This window comes from Typopeltis vanoorti, chromosome 7 (assembly GCF_054136105.1).
Source record: "Typopeltis vanoorti isolate ZY-2024b chromosome 7, IOZ_Tvanoo_1.0, whole genome shotgun sequence".
Lineage (NCBI taxonomy): Eukaryota > Metazoa > Arthropoda > Arachnida > Uropygi > Thelyphonidae > Typopeltis > Typopeltis vanoorti.
In genome coordinates, this window is record NC_143555.1 from 70,495,612 (window position 1) to 70,509,699 (window position 14,088).

General features: G+C 36.5%; 1 protein-coding gene across 1 annotated transcript in view; it reads left to right on the forward strand.

Annotated features, from left to right (window-relative positions):
- The first annotated feature begins 4,297 nt into the window (after positions 1–4,297).
- RpS3 (ribosomal protein S3) overlaps positions 4,298–14,088 on the forward strand; it is a 59,351-nt gene continuing 49,560 nt past the window's right edge. The window contains exon 1 of the mRNA XM_090395954.1: positions 4,298–4,422. Within this exon, the coding sequence (XP_090252080.1) occupies positions 4,393–4,422 (30 nt within the window). The 5' untranslated portion in view covers positions 4,298–4,392. The remainder of the gene's footprint in view (positions 4,423–14,088) is intronic.

A 14,088-nucleotide genomic window follows, 5' to 3' on the forward strand; every position in this document is an offset into this window, starting at 1 on the left:
ATTTGCAACATCAGTCTTAGAGCCTCCCTTGTGCAATGGAACTATTTTCCCCTCTTTCCACTCTATTGGCACTTTACCAGAACTGAGGCTTAAATTAAACGTCCTGGTTAGAGGAGTTGCTAATTCTCTTGCACATTCTCGTAACACATGGGCCGATATGCCATCTAACCCACTTGCAGTGTTAGCATTAAGGTTCTTTAATATATTAAGCACCTCAATTTCATCTATCTCTATACTCTCATCAGTCAATGGCACATCTGACACTGCACTATCACTACGAAGATGGTACACTTTTGCGAAATGATCACTAAGCAACTCAACTATTGATTAGCTTCAGTAATTTCCTTACCATCAACACTTTTTAAAGTAATCTTTCCATGGATATTCTTCCTTTTACTAGCCACATAGCGAAAGAACTCTTTAGGGTTTCTTTTGGATTCATCAGCTAGCTTCCTCTCATAATTAGCTTGGGCTTTCCTTACCATACAGGTTACTCTCTTTGCCTGTACCTTATATTGCTCATTGGAACGCTCATCACCTTTTTCTTTATATGTCTTCTACAACCTTTTCTTTATCTGCAACTCTTGTTTAATAGTATTAGTCATCCATTTTACTCCTACTTGATTTCTCCTTCTGACTCTGGGAATACAGTCTGATACCGCTTTCTTCAAATACTCCTTGAGAATCTCCGACGCACCATCATCTCTCCCCTTGAATTTCTCATGCCATAATACAGCTGAAAGCTGACTTCTCAGCTTGAAATAATCACCAGCCTTGTAATTCCACATATACCCATTCTTAATAGAATATTCAGTACGTCTTTCAATCTCCCAGGTCAAGACCACATGATAGCTTTCCCCAAGTGGAGACATTGTAACTAAATTACTTATTGATATGTTCTCCGATGTTATGACCAGATCTAACACTCTAGAATCTCTTGTCCCTTCCATCACATGCTGTCTCAGGTAATTATCTCTTAACAATTGTATAAACTCCATTTTCTTTGTTCCTTGTGACCATTCCTTCCCCCCAATCTATGTCCCCAAAGTTAAAATCGCCCATAATAATTACTTGACCTTTACTCTTCGTGCTAATTTGCCAATACATGCTATTTACATTCTCCCTTATTCCCCTTGGATTATAGCAACAACCAATTACATATTTCGCCTTGTTAATCTCTATCTCACACCAAACAGCCTCTAATGAACTGCCCTCTACATACCTGTCACAGTGAGGTACTTCTATCTTTTTTGGCTTTAATGTTTCGTCTATCATTAATAAAACCCCTTCCCCATTCTGTCATCTCTGTCCTGCCTGAAAATACTGTACCCCTTACATTCAATCCCAATAACTATATCATTCTTGGTTAACCAAGTTTTAGCTAATTTCTATAATTTTTGGCAATGTTGTACTAAGTAATGACAAAAATTCTTCACACTTATTCCTAATACTTCGAGCATTGGTATACATAAACTGCAATACTCCCTTCCTCCCATAATATCCCTGTGTGCGAATTACCTCACTCTGTATACTGTTAACATTCTGCGAACAATTAATCCCAGTTTCACAACGATTAATGACCTTAGTACTATTTACAGCTAACTCTATCACCTGCCTCCCTAGCAAATCCCATTTCCCTGTTTATGACCCTTTACTCTGTCCTTTATCAATAAATGTTCTAAATGCCAAGCTCCTAATCCATTTAAGTGCAAATCATCTCTCTTAAAATACTCCTTCCTTTTATCAAACTCATACCAGACATTCATAAAATGAATATTCAGTTTCATTTCTTTGCAAAACCTTTTACACAATCTGGACACCATTCCATTTACTATAATTGCTCTTCTGTTCATTTCATCACAATCAATTCGTGGTAGCACACTCATGATCTTTCCACTCTCACTCTTTGCATTCATTGCAATCATTAAATTCTTCAAATCCCGTCTTACAGAAAATCTTTCGCTACGTAGATCATTCGTCCCTATAACTGCAATAATCTCACTCACTCTATCTTTCTGCAATTTCACAGCCCTAGTTATATCCTTAATCTTTGACCCTGGATAACACGCTTTAATTACTCTACCATCCTTCACACCCTTAATTATAGAATTCCCATACAGCACAACATGTTTTTTGCTTCTTAACTTGACATTGTTTACTCCCACTGATGCTTGTTTTTGTTCCTGAACCACTCTCACATTCTTTAGTATAACACTCAGCAATACAGTATGTGTGTATCTATTTCTGCACTATTTATTCCATGTACATATTCACTTCTGTCATTCTCATACTTTGTCATTCTTAATCCCCCATACTTCCTATTCCATAAAAAATATTAGAACATATTGGAATTCTAAAAGATAGATTATACAATTTGGTCTGATCAAAATTATAAAATATATTACAGTCATTTAAAAATGTCCGTTCATTCGTTTCAGGAGAACTTGCACAACACAGTCTACTCCACATGCTTCTATCCGATACATTGCGATATGGCTGTATAAAACATGTATGTTCCCTATGTGACTGATGGTAGCTAACTGCGAAGTCTTGATGATCACTTAAACTTGGGATATTAGTCAAACCAGATGTATCATCATATATTATATTAAAACTTCTGCGATCATACGAGTCACTTAATACAGGCAAAACATTTGATATATTAGAAGATGTGGAATGGACTGCACAGTCTTTCGTCTCTACTTTGACATCAGATTCAAGAGGGGATACTATAGAAACACAAGATGTTAAGTAATCTGGATTGACATCCCCAGCAACCACAGAAGAGATGGCTGACTCAGATGACATACCCAAGTTTGTGACTGGCAGGTGAGAATCAACCGTAGCATCAGAAACCGACAACACACTGCCATGCACACATTCACCTGAATTGATGAAAGGACCATCATCACCGCTAAAAACCGTGACTGCAGCATCAGAAACCGACAACACACCGTTATGCACACATTCACCTGAATTGATGAAAGGACTGTTGTCATCACTACTCAAGGTTGTGACTGTTAGGTGAGAATCAACTGTTACATCAGACACTGAACAAGACAATACACCCGTCTGCACATTTTCACCTGACAGTTGACCCTCAGCAACCAAGTGAACAATGATCGGTTTCCCTGCTTCGTGACAATCATAATCTAAAGCGCTCTGCTGTATGCCTTCCACAGAATCATTGTACTTATTAGCAACTTCCAAAAAATCTTTCATTTTTAGGAACTCTGCAGATTTTAACAATGATGGAAGCATATCCCATGAAATATTCATTTCACCATGGTACATATATTGGATCATCAACCTTAAGTCGTTGAACTTCATGTCATTTAATGTCACAACAGGATGACTACTTGGGTTCTCTAAAAATAAGCTGTATAGAAGAGTGCTGCTTGCAGATAGTACTATTTTGTGAGCCTTAAGGGTCATTTCTTCACACGATAATGTTAGATCCACCAAACTTTCACTAGCAAGTAATTTATTAAAAACAGATAATATATTAGGTATGTGATTGTGCCCTTTCAAACAAATTGTCTGTGATCTTGTTATCATATTGAGTTCTGAACTAAGTTTAAAATAAAATACTCATATCAAACAATACCTAACAAAATTTACACACGTTGCTTGAAATAATTATCTCAGCATTATACACTTATAATGAATAGATTTCATTTAACATCCAGTATATATGCTCAGATAATGGCAGTATTAGGCTTAACAACAAGAACGCGATCACTATAACATATCATTCTCAAAATGTTTCATCAAACACGTCATTATATGAATAACCAAAAATATCTAACACAAGGATTGACATACGTAACTACAAAGAAGATTTAACAGTCACAATAGCGAGATTAGGCTTAGCTTCAACGATGCCTAATCATACAGTCTGATACCAAATACAAACCAATTATGTCAAATGCAAAAATACTCGACACAAAATAAACACGCTTGACTTGAAAGAAGCACCTAACTGAGAAATACACAGCCATAAAATATAATTTTTTTTAATTTAAAGATGTGCACATTAGAAACGGGCCTACACTACTGCGCCGCCACCTACATAGAATTTATAAATAAAAATAACGTGATATTTATTAACCTTATGATCAAGATCACATTCATTGTTTTTTGTTTATGAATGAATTCACAGTCTTTCGTTAAGAAATGTATATGGATTAAAAAATCTGTTTGGTATTTTGATCTTGATAAAAAAAATGAAGGCGTAGCCCTAACCCTATTTATAATAGTAACATTATAATAAATTTCTTTTCTGAATCTGTGCACCACGAATTTTATTGCCAAGTGCCATCTGGTGGTACTTTTTAGAATTATTCGTCTATTTGATTGTGTGTCTCGTATGCGATCCTCTTCGTGTTCAACATGACGTCCCAGGTTTCTAAGAAGCGAAAGGTATAATTTATTGTTCATTTATTCATATTTTTTCTTCCATTTATGTACACAATATGTTGATATACTGAATATTTTGGATTTGCATTTTATATCGCTACTAAATTAAGTAAATATTTTCATCAATTAATATGGGATGCGATAGATTATTACATGCCCATTTATTTGGTAAATAGGCTTAATGTGCTTATTGCATTAGTGATTGAAGACGTTAAAGGAGCTATTTAAGTTACTATGACTGGTAGAGTACAATTACATAGTACGAATATTGGACGAATTTTACAGATGATCTTCAGTATTGCAGTCTGTACTCGTGAACTTTTAGAAAGTTCCAATCATGCGAGTTGCGTTTAATTATTTATTCCTTACTGAAGTACAGTTTGGCCGTACATGCATTCATTCATACCTTGTTTGCCAAATGTAGGTGATATGCCCATGCTCTCTTTCTCCTGATATCTGATATATATATATATATATATATTTATATATATATATATATCCCTCGATGTTACCGATATCAAAATCGCGCTAATCAAATATAATAATCAATGGTAAAAATTACAATTCGTCCATGATCGATTACTGTATTAATAATTCATTTTATATGGTACTCTTTTAGGAAAGATAAAAAATGAGTACAAATTAATGCTTAATAAATACTTTTACTGCAATTTTTTTTATCAAAAGAAGTTATCAAGAGTCGTTTGAACAGTTTTATTTTTAAATTCTACGATAACAAGCAAAACGACTCTCCAGACCTTGGCAAACGAGCAATAAAATGTAAAGAAAAAACACTGCAAATATAATACATGATGGTACAAATTAAGTGGATATTTAATCCAACATTATTTCATAGCCGAATATAGAAACTACAAGAGTTTCGTGCCAGATATATTGAAACTAAAAGTTGTGGTGGATGCAAGCATAAGCAACCTTATGGGCAACTCGTAGTAAAGGTGGAGTAAGCTCCAGATCACTTTCCTTAGTATTTTCCATAAATGTAAAGCACATCTCTTAGAGGTCATGTATGATAAATATGCCTTTGGCTATTTCTGTAATACATGATGGTTTATTTATTTTCAGTCAATCTAGAAATTATTATTATTATTATTATTATTTCAGGCAACTCCAAGGAGTCGACAGACTCGTTGAGAGAGGCCCTAACATCATGTTAAGAACAACTATTAGACATTCACACAGTATCTATCATACCTTGCCTTGAACTCATTCACGGTCATAGCACCCACAACAGACTCTGGCAGCTTATTCCACTCATTCACCACTCTCCAAGTAAAGAACCTAGCTCTAACACCCCTGCTAACCACATTATTACCCAGCTTCCATGTATGGCCCCTAGTCCTCCCACCACCAGTCCTATTCTCAAAAATATCTTCTGGATTAATCTTATAGAAACCCTTCAGTGATTTGAATGTCTCAATCATATCCCCTTTTCTGCCCATCAACCAATTTTTGCAACCCACAATTCTTCAACCTGTTCTCATAAGGTTCATTCCACAGACCTGCTATCATCTTGGTCACTTGTCTCTGCATCCTCTCCACCTCCTCCCCATCAAGAAGAAACCCCGGCGCCCATATCTGGGCACAGTAGTCCAGATGGAGTCTTATCAAGGCTCAATATAGAGGAACAATTACTTGTTTGTCTCTGCTGATTAAAGTATTTTTCAGAAGCCAAGTGATTTGATGAGCTGATTTAGCCACTTTTGCGATGTGTCCCCTAAACTTCAACTCCCTATCCACCAGCACTCCCAAATCCCTGGCCTCATCAATCTCCTGGATTACAGTTCCACCAATGTGATATACTGCTGCTAATCTTTTCACCCCAAATGCATAACCTTACACTTTGCCACATTAAATTGACATCCATTTTCCTTAGCCCAGTCCTCCAAACTATCCAAATCATCTTGCAAAATTTTTACATCCCGTGCACTCACAATTGCTCTACCCAACTTTGCATCATCAACAAACAAGATCCTTTCCTATATCGTTAATGAACAAATTGAAAAGTAGTAGTCCAAGAACAGAACCCTGCGGCACACAACCAGTCACAAGCTGTCTTTTAGACTCAACTCCTGAATAAACCACTCTGGTATCTCTCCATCAACTATCCCCCTATCCATCTCACCAACCCTATATCCATCCCCATCTCCAGTTTACTGATCAGAGTTTCATGTGATATCCTATCAAAGGCCTTGGCAAGGTCCAGTAGAATCACTTTAAACCCATTACCCTTATCCAGTTCAGCCATCACTGTGTTATAAAACGTGAGCAAGTTAACTGAGGCATGATCTACTCTTCACAAAACCATGTTGTCCCCCATACAGTATTCCATTTTCATCTATCCAATCCTGTATTCTTCTCTTGACTAATTTCTCCAAGACCTTGAAATGATTCCTGATATGCTAATCGGTCGGTAATTTACAACAGCAATCTTGGAACCTCCTTTATGCAGTGGAACTATTTTCCCCTCTTTCCACCCCCTCGGGACTAACCCAGACCCGAGACTCAAAGAAAATGGTCAAGGGTACTGACAATTCTTTAGTACGACACGAGCTGGTATACCATCCAATCCCACAGATGTATTGACATTGAGGTTTTTCAATAGACTACTCACCTGCACTTCATTCACCACAATTACCGTATAATCTATTGGTTCATTCATTTCTGCTATGTCACCACCTGGATGATATATTCTTACAAAGTGCTCAATGGGAAAAATTGCAATTCGTCCATGATCGATTACTGTATTAATAATTCATTTTATATGGTACTCTTATAGGAAAGATAAAAAATGAATGCACAGTAAATGTTTAATAAGTACTTGTACCTACATTAGTTACTGCAATTTTTTTTTATCAAAAGAAGTTAGTCTGTGTTCACTGGGCATCTACAGATGACATATGGTCACTCCGATGCTTGATGTTCCACACTAGGCCCAGCCATGTAGTCCTGTTGTTTGCCCTTCTGGCAGCCCCAACTCTCTGAAGATCAGTCACTCCACACATGCCATCCATCCATCTCATTGATGGTCTACACCTGCCTCTTTTTCCAGGAACTTTACCTTCTATTACTGTTCTTAGAAGTTCTCCTTCCATCCTTTCTATGTGTCCAAAATATTTTAATTTTCTTCTGTCAATATCCTTAAGGAGCCTTAAAGTTCTACTAATCTTTTCTAACACCCATTCATTTGTACGCCTTTCAGTGTATGATATCCTCAACAGCCTTCTGTAACACCACATCTCAAAAGCAGATATCCGTTTCTTATCTGACTTCTTTAGGTTCCAAGTCTTGCATCCATAAGTTGCTGTTGGAAAAACAGCTGCATCCAAAATCCTCAACTTTGTTCCCATGGAGATAGATCCATCCTTCCAGATTTTAGACAGGTCTCTGACTGTTGTTTTAGCCATTCCTAACCTTTTTCTGACATCTGAACAGCAATTCTTCGCATTAATAATGGATCCCAGGTACTCAAACTTGCTGACTTCCTCAATTCTTTCTCCATTAAGATACATTTGTTTCTCAAGAGCTTCTCTGTTTGTTTTTCCTTTGAGAACCATGATCTTTGTCTTGCTAGAATTGAGTTGAAGTCCTCTGTTATTACCGATCTTGTTAACTTTGTCAAGAATTAGTCCTAGTTCTTCCATGTCATTACAAAGGAGTACTGTATCATCAGCGTACCTCAGATTACTGATCAATCTACCTCCTATCGTAATTCCTGTCTTGAGCTCATCCAATGCTTCACGCATGATGTCCTCTACATATATATACTAAACAAGTGAGGAGAAAGTAAACAACCTTGCCTAACTCCTTTTCCAACTTGAAGCCAGTCAGTCAATCCAACACCTGTTCTTACTGTGGCTTCTTGCTCCTTATACAAGTTTGCTATCAACCTGATAGTGTGTTGAGGAAAACCCATTCTTTTCATTACTTCCCACAGTTTCACATGCTCAACACAGTCAAAAGCTTTAGAGTAGTCTAAGAAACATATTACCAGAGGGAGTCTGAATTCTTTATATTTTTCTATGATCTGTCTAAGGCAAAGGATCTGATCTCTGGTGCCCCTACCTTTCCTAAAACCTGCTTGTTCCTATGGAATCTCTGCCTCAACTTTGACCTCAATCCTATTTAGCATGATCTATATTAAAATTTTGCTTGCATGAGATATCAAACTAATAGTTCTATAATTCTTGCATGTCTTCATATCACCTTTCTTGTGTAGTGGTATGAAAACTGACTTCTTCCAGTCTCTAGGCCATGATCCTGTCTCCCATATCCTTGTAATCAATCTATGAAACACTCTTATCCCTCCATCTCCTGTGGCCTTAATTAACTGTGCTGGGATTTCATCTGCACCTGGGGCCCTATTGCTGTTGAGCTGCTTAACTGCTCTTTCAACTTCATGCCTAAGTGGAGAAGGTTCCAAATCAAAATTTTCCTGGTGGGAGGACTCCACATTTTCTTTATCCACTCTGCTGTACAGTTCCTCACAGTATTCTTTCCATCTGTTTTTAATATCCAACTCTTCTGTTAATAATGATCCATTCCTGTCTTTGATGACATTCAATTTAGGCTTGAACTTGTGCTTTATCAAGAGTCATTTAAACAGTTTCAATTTTTGAATTCTACAATAAAGCAAAATGACTCTCCAGACCTTGGCAAACAAGTAATAAAACATAAAGAAAAAACACTGCAAATATAATACATGATGGTACAAATTAAGTGGATATTGAATCCAACATTATTTCATAGCCGAATATAGAAACTACAAGAGTTTCGTGCCAAATATATAGAAACTAAAAGTTTTGGCAGATGCAAGCATAAGCAACCTTATGGGCAACTAGTAGTAAAGGTGGAGTAAGTTCCAGATCACTTATTATTGCATAAAGAATAATAATTAAAAAAAAAACTATACTGGCATCGGAGGTCACGGTATATCTCTCAGATTTACTGTCAAATATCACAAGCCTTTACTCATGACCTCCAAGCTATACACTGAATTGTGTAAGAATATATTAAACATTTTGCATGTATCTGTCAGATCAGCTGTGAGCTCCACAGGGTTAAAGGCACATTAATCAAAACTCTTGCCTCATATGCCAAGGGATTGCCACAATTAATTTTGCTGCGTTAATCAAATCCAACGTTAAGCAAGGGATACCTGTGTGTGTGTGTGTGTATTAATAAAGCTTATCTGTTTCCAAGTACACATTAAATACTTGTTCTGTAATTTAACTACATAAGATCAATTACATGAGCACTGTAAAGATGGAGGTAAGTTATTATTACGTGACACCTCGAAAGAGTCCAAAGACTCATTGAGGGAGGGCACCACTTAATCCAACAGCAAACTGCTACTATCATCATCACTTACACCTTTGCCATTTTTTTTTTGTAACTTATACGACTGAAAATTCTGCTCATGTTAGAATACAAGATCCTCACAATAATGGTGATATACAAAATATCACCATTATTCTAATTAGAGTTGAAGTACATTTTGCAAATGAAAGGTATATATCCCTATATTTTATACAGCTGCTGTAAAGTTGTGGAGAAATTTTATTCTTGTACCAAGCGTGTCATCAGTAAACTGGTAGATAGTAGGTGTCCTCCTGCGATGAGTCTTTGGACTCCTTGGAGGTGTCACGAATAATAATAATAAACTCAACCAAATGGGGGGATCTCTTCAGTCAGGAAGTGTTAATGTGCTACCAGAATACTTTCCACTTTCCTTTTGTGTTATGTTACCTTAATGCTTTAAAGCGGGCAACTTCATTAGATGTCTTGGCTGAGAGTATTTTATAAAATTCATGTGATTAAGCTGTCTATTTAAAAATATATATGGCTTGTAACAATTTTTTTTTCATGGCTCCCATTGGAAAAAATTGGAATGCTGTGCAGAGCATATTTGGTAGGTGTTATCAGATGAAGCTGGGTTAGCTGTTCTCACCCTAGTTTATATATAAATTCACTCTATTAGTTGGTTGCGGGAAAACTTTAGTTAAAAAATTGACAAACTCTTGAATTGGAAATTGCAAGGCTGTGCTGTTATTTCTTTGTATGTATGCATGCATGTATTAAGATTGCCATCCATTTTGGAAAGAATTCTTGGACCTGTAGCCTGGAATAAATATTGACGTTAAACTATCGTGCTTTTTTCCAGGTCATTGAGAACTCACCTGTATACTTCCTTCTAAGTTTATGGTAAATAAAAATAGTATGGAAAAATTAAATTTATACATTCTTTCTTTTAGGGTTACACGGTGATCAGCACTCATATTTGTAGATTTAGGGACTCAAAAACACGTGTTGAACAGATTATTTTATTAATTACAAATAAAATAAAACTTCATTTTATTTTATTTGTAATTAATAAAATAATCTGTTCAACACGTGTGTTGTTGAGTCCCTAAATCTACAAATATGAGATTAAATTTATACAGTTTATAATGCTTTATTTTTCAAATACGTGGTATTTATATATATGAGCCTCTGTAGCTCAGTCGGTATAGACAATGCCCTTTGATCAGAAAGACGTGGGTGTGATTCCCGTCAGTGATGTGAGGAACCTTTATCTGGTTTCTTTTGACTAAAAGTAAGTTAGCTGGTCTCATACGGGGGGTGGGGGGTTTTTTTCACCCGGAAACTTGTATTTTTCGTCCCCCAGAACAGTCAAATCGATCCTGTAAACATGCGCTTCTACAGACATAGGACTCCTCCAGGAATAAGGAGTAACCAACCTATGTGTAGGATTTAGGTTCTGAATATCTACATGGTAAAATGTGTTGGTCTATGTGTGAGTGTAGATTAGGATTATTTATTTATAAAAAAAAATTATATTCTGTTATGATGATTTGCTATTATAGTCATTGATGAGGATGTCACAGGTAGTATTTCCTACACATTCTATTGAATGCCAACTAAATGTACCATATTGAAGTGATCCTTCTGCTCACTTCAATATGGTACACTTCTGGTGATGCTTCTGCTCACCAGAAGCATTTCTACTTAGATATCGGTTCACCAAAGTTGAATTGACACTGGTTTCACCACCACAAAGCTAATCCATAAATAGGTTAGCTCTCTGAGTGCTGCTGGCCTTCAAGAGCTAACCTAAGCTGAGTATTTAAAGTTAGTGACATGAACAAATCACCACCCCAAAAAAAACCATGAAAAAATACATCCCAGTATTCTTGCCGATAACCACCAGTAAATTGGAAGTTGCTGTTATCACTGTCCCTCAAATTTGCATACGTACATATTAGTGACGTGTTTAATTTCACGAGAGACAGAATGCTTGTTCCAGTATGTTCATTATGATTTGAACATATTGTAACAACGTGTGTACTGTTCTTGCTATTTATAAAGCCTGCTTGGTTACTGCTCCTTTTGAAATACCGTTATTCTAATTAGCAGTGCGTGCTTTTTCTCTCGTAACCTTCCTTACTTATTCTACTGCGTACTATGTTTATCTACCTTCCGTATTTACTAGTCATATGCCTATGAACACTGGAAAATTTATTTGTAAGACTGTGCCACCAGTATTATTTATCGGCAGAAGACTTATAAACACGTCCGGTAGATCTCTCTCTCTCCCTCTCTTACTAGCATGAGTTCCTTCAACAAAGTTTATATAAACAGTCTGTTTATATAAAGATAATAAAACTGTGCTTTTATTACCTTAGTTGTTTCCAGCTCACAAGTCCGATATTTTTTTTAGGAACAGTGCATTGTAAAATAAACAATCGGGCGACACTCATAAAAATTGACATATAATTAAAACACATTTATTTACATTTAAAATAAAGTACATTAAATAAGTGATAGGGGGGTTACTCTTCTCTACCTATCCTTTATGCCTTTGGTATGTAGAAACAAAATTTCCCTTTTCAAATTTAAATGACTATATAATATATATAATTACTCTGCTTCTGCTTAAAAAAATAAATTGCCAAGACTATTTTACTCATAAAGGGATTAGCTAACTATGGCAAGTTATCTTACAATTAATATTCCAGTTATCAACAAGTCAGAGGACTCTCTTATAGATATTTCTTATTACTATTTCTTATCAGTCCATCTATGACATCTCCTAAATTACAAAAAAGAATGTACATTAGATGGGCACACTTACGGAGGCTCTTTGTCATGACATCTTCCATGGGTCCTTCATCAAAGTCACTATGGTTTTTCTGTCATCACAGGCCCTAAGTTTCCGTCCGGAGAGTCTTGTTTCAAGGGGCTGCTTCGTCGGAATATTTGGCGGGTCTTGGACTGCAATCTTCCCAGTGCTCAAAAGTTCAGGCAAGAAGTTTCAGCATTCAGGCTTGAAGATCATTCTGCGGCTTTTTGCTTCTGTTGACTTCCCGCGGCACTTGACATCGGCTGTTTTCCCAATTTTTCTCTGGCTCTCTTCAGTAACAGCTCTTGGCCTCTGCTCTCTTGGCAACTAGATCTCGCCTCTGCTCTCTCGGCAACTGGATCTGGACTCTCCTCACGATGATCGGCTCATTCCCCTTTTATTTTCCCTTCTCTGCACCTTGCCGCAAGGGTTGTAAACCCCGAAGAAATCGGCAGTTCTCCTTAATCCTTTTGTTAAGGCCGGCCCATTCTTTTTTCTCCTCTGTGCGCTCCTTTTCCTTGTCGTTGGGCAGTGGAAACGTCTCTAAAACTAGCGGACCTCTTTGATATTTTCCTTGTCTTGTCAGGCAGCGGAAACTTCTCTAAAACTGGCGGACCTCTTTGATACTAGCTTTGACAGTGTTCATGCACAGAGCTTACAAACAACTTTCTTATGCCCTCGTATTGAGCTATCATACAAAACTTCTGATGGCAAAGCATTCCCTTTGTTTTTGACATTCTATAAACTTTAGTTAAAACAGTAAATACAATCAATTCCCATAGGGTTATTTACATTAATAAAAAGACAAACAAGGTTATTTTTGTAACATTCTCATGAGGCTTGACCTCTGTAAAAATCGATGTAAAGCGCTTTGATATTTTTAAGCTACAATCAAGTTTTACAATATGATGAGTATCTGCATACTAATAAAATACTGCATTGTTTTCATGTGTGCATCTCTGGTATGAAGTTGAGAAACTGACCAATCAAATTTGGTATTTAGCATATGCACTATAGCTGATTTCTGTTAAGGTGCAGGGAATGTAAACAAACTCTCCTCCTTAATAAAAAAAATATTTATTTACATCAACAATAACAATATATGAATCTTCTGCTTTTTTAAAATAATTTAATATCATACAAATTTTTTTTTCTTTATTTATTCAGCATTAAATAATTGAAACTGGCTGCATCTGACATGCAGGCCATATGTTATGCATCCCTGGACTGGGTATTGCAATACATAGTGATCTTGTTGTCCAGTTGGTTTGGATTCTTCTAAGACAACACCTCATCAAGGCCTCACTCCTAAAATCCAGTGAGATATGGGAGTGACCATATGGCCTCAATGTCAAATGTGAATAGCTAACTTCCAACAAAACAACACCTCATATCAAGGCTTGCTTTGCAGTGATTTGAAGAGCATATCCAAGCATTCTGTATGCTCCCCACCACTAAGCCACTCAATTCTCTTGATTTGAATACAATACAACTGAATATTTGTAGGGCCATATGGAATGCAGCATTAG